The 4,749-nt window shown below is 44.8% G+C and overlaps 1 protein-coding gene across 1 annotated transcript in view; it reads right to left on the bottom strand.

Annotated features, from left to right (window-relative positions):
- The window catches only part of RUBCNL (rubicon like autophagy enhancer), a 35,151-nt gene that overhangs the window by 26,713 nt on the left and 3,689 nt on the right, over positions 1-4,749 (bottom strand). Inside the window, exon 2 of the mRNA XM_007102511.4 lies at positions 2,578-2,853. Within this exon, the coding sequence (XP_007102573.2) occupies positions 2,578-2,853 (276 nt within the window). The remainder of the gene's footprint in view (positions 1-2,577; positions 2,854-4,749) is intronic.

Here is a 4,749-nt window from a genome sequence, read left to right as displayed (position 1 = left end):
AGAGGGCACAACGGTGAGAGGGCCGCGTACTGCAAAAAAAAAAAAAAAAAAAAAAAAAAAAAAAAAAAAAAAAAAAAAAAGAATTGTGGGATTATTCCTCCAACTCACTGACCTAAAACTTCCTGTTTACAGAAACAAAATCTATCTGAAAAAGGTCAGCACTGCTTCTCTAAAACGTTCTTCCTCCAGTCAAAAACAAGAAGAAGCTGCAGAGGATATATTCGACTGACTCATCCATTCTGCATCCTTATTAAGCCACTCCATTACTGGCAATGAACACCACCAAGACAAAAATGAGGCCTGTCATGTGACATCTTATTGCAGCTTGTAAGGCAAAACAATTCTGTAAGAGCCATAAGTGCTGTTGTCCCAACCTGGTGAATCAGAACAAACTGCTACAGATGTTTTGAAGGCTTTAAAGCTCTCGGGGTGGCAAACAGAGAGGCAAGCAGGATCCCCCCCCAACCCCTCTGCCTCGTCTTCAAGAACTCCACTGTTGCATGGAAAACTTTGGACCTCTTAGCTTCAGAAGCCATCTGGGGTGGGCAAACTTTTTCTGAAAAGGACTAGGTAGTAAATATTGTAGGATCTGAGGGCCACACAGCATCCGTTGCAGTTACTACTCAGCTCTGCCACTGTCCTGAGAAAGCAGCTATAGACAAAACAAACACAACTGTATTTGTAAAATCAGGAGTCTGGAGGGGTTTGGCTACAGGTCATAGTTTGGGAACCCTGAGGATAGAGGAAAAAGCACAGAGAAAAATCAGACAGTGGATTCCAGTTGCAGCCCCACCCCGTTCACCAGCTGTGCCTCTGCAGTAAAATTTCCTCATCCCTGGAATTGGGATAATTATTATTATTGGGATACTTACCTTATTAGGAAACTGAAGGAGATAAGGAATGTGAAACCACTTTGTAAACGTGTAGATCCTATGCAGACAAAAGGAATTGTTTCTTACAGCCCCAGGAAATGCTGACAGGCTCAGGTGTCTTTCCCTCCCAAATAATCTAAGAAAGGAAAACCCTGCTGCTGCCATTTGAGAGGCAGCAGATCCAGGAAAATCCCAGGCCTTGTGGCAAATGCCTGCTCTCCCCATTGCTGCCCCCATATCAAAGAAAGAAGGAACCATCTCACTCGGGACTTCTTTTCCTTAAGCCCATGGAATGAATCTCCTTGCCAAGTTTAAGAGATACTCTCAAAAGACAGAGTGGTTTTTAAAGGTACTTAGAGAGATTGCTGGGAGTCACTGTTTTTGGACAAAGCGGCTGGGGTGCCTGTTTTCTTTCTTGGAGAAAGGACAATTTGAAATTGCAGAACCACTTCCTGTAGAGGAATACAAAAAATGATTTGGGGCAGGGGTACACTAGGCCCTACAGGTCATCTTCCGTCACTTTATAAGTTGTCGTGGTGGTGGCCTGCGGGAGAGAGGGCTTTCAATTTTCTCTGTTTTCTCCTCACTCTCCCCTGAGACAACCTAGTAGGAAACTAATTTCTCACCTTTCAACCAGTGGATTTACAAGTCACTCTTTTCCTGAGACCTATCCGGCCAGGTGAGCGAAAAGAGAAAAAAGGCCTATAATCAGACTGTGCCATTTTGCTCAAATTTGGTTCTCAACTCAAAGTTAGCCCACTGAAACATTGTCCAAAATCTGCTCTTCTTAAACTATTAATAATATGTTAAAGATTGTCACCATCTTTGACTTTTCAAAAGTTTCAATAGAACAAATAAACCCCGTATTTTAGGAAAGGGGGAGGACAGGTTCCTGCTAGTGAGAAATAAGTACACACACACACACACACACACACACACACACACACACACACAAATATACAAAGCAGGCAGCTTTTAGAACTGTTTTGAAAAGAAAAAACTTCATTGACTATTTGAACTAGGATTCCAACAGAAATACACGTTAATGCAAAGTGTGAATATAGCATAATGAATATTTAAAAATAAACTAAGCATGCCACAAATTCTAACAAGAATTGCTACTTTATTGACTCCTGAGTGGCGTTTGGTATGGATTATCTCATTTTAGGAATTTCAGTATTTTAGGCATATGTGTGTGACCTCATAGCCCTGGTTTTAACAGAAAAAGGTTTTCTCCAGTTTGGAGGAATTGTGGTTACTGTTTTTGAGTCTTACTTTTTTTCTAGCCACACCCTGTCCAGGTAAATCTAACAGGGGAGGCGAGTTCCTCTCCTACCTCAGCACTGGAGTGAACTGAAGCCCACTCTGTCTGGACCACCTTCCATCACCACACTGAATGCAGAGCACTTCCGGTGTTCTCCTGCAGGGCACATACCTGCTCCAAGATGGCAGGTGACACTGATTATCAACTAAGTTGAGCTAAGATGACATTTCCCTGCAGTCGAAGGAGAAGGGGGATCCTTGACTCCGCCCATCGTGACCCATTGTGCTGGGCCAAAGACAGCACGAACTGAGCCCATGCCCTGGATCGTGGGCAAAGTGGAAACCCAGGAGCTTTTCCCTTGCGAGGAACACCTGGCCCCAGCCCCCGGGCAGAGCTGGTGTGAGAACAGACAGGAAGGAGGGCAGTTCCCACCAGAGTTACCTGCATCGGTGGAAGCTGTCAGCTGGGAAGGCTTGAACAAAGCATTGTCAGCCTCACGACACAGGGGCGCAGCCACATCAGTCTTGGAGCTTGTGAACAGAGCCGTCCAAGGACAGCGTCCTGGGAGCACTGCCCGTTCTTCCTTTGAGGTAAGAGGGAAGTCATTGCCTTTTTCGGCTGAGCCCCGGGCAGAGGAGCTGCCCATGGAGTCCACAGTGCCCTTCGACAATGATGTCTCCGCCACCGAGTCCCCAAGAGATAACGGTGAAGGGCCCGAGGGAGAGGCGGCGTCCCGGGCAACACGGCTCTCTCTGTTCTCCACTGCTGGCACCTGGCGGGGGCGAGTCCTGCAGCGGTTGCTACACACACTGGGGGTTAAGCCAGGCAGCTCTGTGCCTCGTAAACCTGATGTTCGATGCGCGGGAGAGGTGGTCCGTGTCCAGGAGGCTGGGCAAACCATCAGTGTCGCCAGGGTCATTGCTGATTCCTTCCCAGGGGTCCACAGGAGAGTTCTGCCAGCCCACAGACTGTGACACCATCTTCGAGGCTCAGGGCTGGTGTGAATTCCCTTGTGCTGTTGGATTAGGACCTTGAACTCACCACCTGGTCAGCTAGAGGGTTGGGGAGCTTACCTGCAATGAGCAAGAATCATTCATGATAAACAAGGGCTCGAGCATATTTTTAACTCCAAATCCTTTGAAGGAAGCAAAGAAACAAGAAATAAAGTTTGCACTTCGCCCTATACAACACAGTAAATTCCGCTTGGATTAAAAAGGAAAAAAAATTGATAAATGAATCGGCCATAAAACTAGAAGCAAACGTAAGGGATAGGACATTGGGATAGGAAAGGGATTTCAAAGCATAAAAATATTATTTTTATACCAGGATAAAGTCGTATGAGGATACTGCTGATAAAAAAACAGGTAAAAATGTAAAACATCCATGCAGTATTCCAATAAAATTAAATGTCAAACTCAAAATGGGAATGCCATCTGGAAGTAAAGACACATTGTCATAGTTTCTTTTTTTTTTTTTTTTAAAATCTTTTTTGATTCCTCATAGGATTTACACATGCAGCCTATGGGTGGACTTTTTTTTATAACATCTTTATTGGAGTATAATTGCTTTACAACGGTGTGTTAGTTTCTGCTATATAACAAAGTGAATCAGTTATACATATACATATATCCCCATATCTCCTCCCTCTTGTGTCTCCCTCCCACCCTCCCTATCCCACCCCTCTAGGTGGTCACAAAGCACCGAGCTGATCTCCCTGTGCTATGCGGCTGCTTCCCACTAGATATCCACCCTACGTTTGTCATAGTTTCTTATTTTTATTTAGTTTGTGTTTGTATTTCAACAAAGTAGGCAAGTGGCATGTGAAACTGAGAAGCAATAGCACTAAAACCTTTGGTTTTGTATACTTTACGTGAGCTTGTAATACTTACTTAGATTATAACAGCAATACGAATTTATGATTAGCTTATAATATCTAAAGACCACACTACAAACCTAGACTCTGTCTTTAAAATGGTCCGCTCACTTTTCAGCTCCGTTTCTAGCTTTAGTAAATTAGGTAGTGATTACAATGTCGAGAGCCACACAAATGAGAAGCGCTCTTGTCACTAATTACAGGCCCAGCACGTGTCTTCCTAATGTTCTCCACTGTCCTTCACGTTGTAAAGCTCTAAACAGCCTTTAACAGCCAAAGCAAGGTTGGCGGGGGGAAGCTTTAGAGATGGAGGTGTCTCCTTGGGCACTGACCCTAAAAGAAGGGTGAAATCCATGGGCACACTGCAGTGAGCCTGAGACTTTGGTCCTCATAAAGTTCCAGGGCTTTAAACACCATCGTTATGCATAGGCGGCTCCCACATGGATCTCTATTCCTGACCTCCCCTGAACTCTGGGCTAGCGTATCTTACTGCTTATTTGACGTTTGTCCAGGGGGCATCACAACCTGATATATCCAAAATAGACACTGATTTTTTTCCCCCCAAATCTGCTGCTGCCTGGTTTTCCCCATCTCAGCAACCCCCTAGCTGCTGAAGCCCCGAATGTAGGAGTCAGTACTGACCCTACCTTCCCAGGCTCTCCATCTTTTTTTTTTTTTTTTTTTTTTTTTTTTTTTTTTTTTGTGGTACGCGGGCCTCCCTCTGTCGCGGCCTCTCCCCT

This window comes from Physeter macrocephalus, chromosome 13, assembly GCF_002837175.3.
Source record: "Physeter macrocephalus isolate SW-GA chromosome 13, ASM283717v5, whole genome shotgun sequence".
Lineage (NCBI taxonomy): Eukaryota > Metazoa > Chordata > Mammalia > Artiodactyla > Physeteridae > Physeter > Physeter macrocephalus.
The sequence above is the reverse complement of the archived record's forward strand: the minus strand, read 5'-3'. Positions and strand labels throughout refer to the sequence as shown.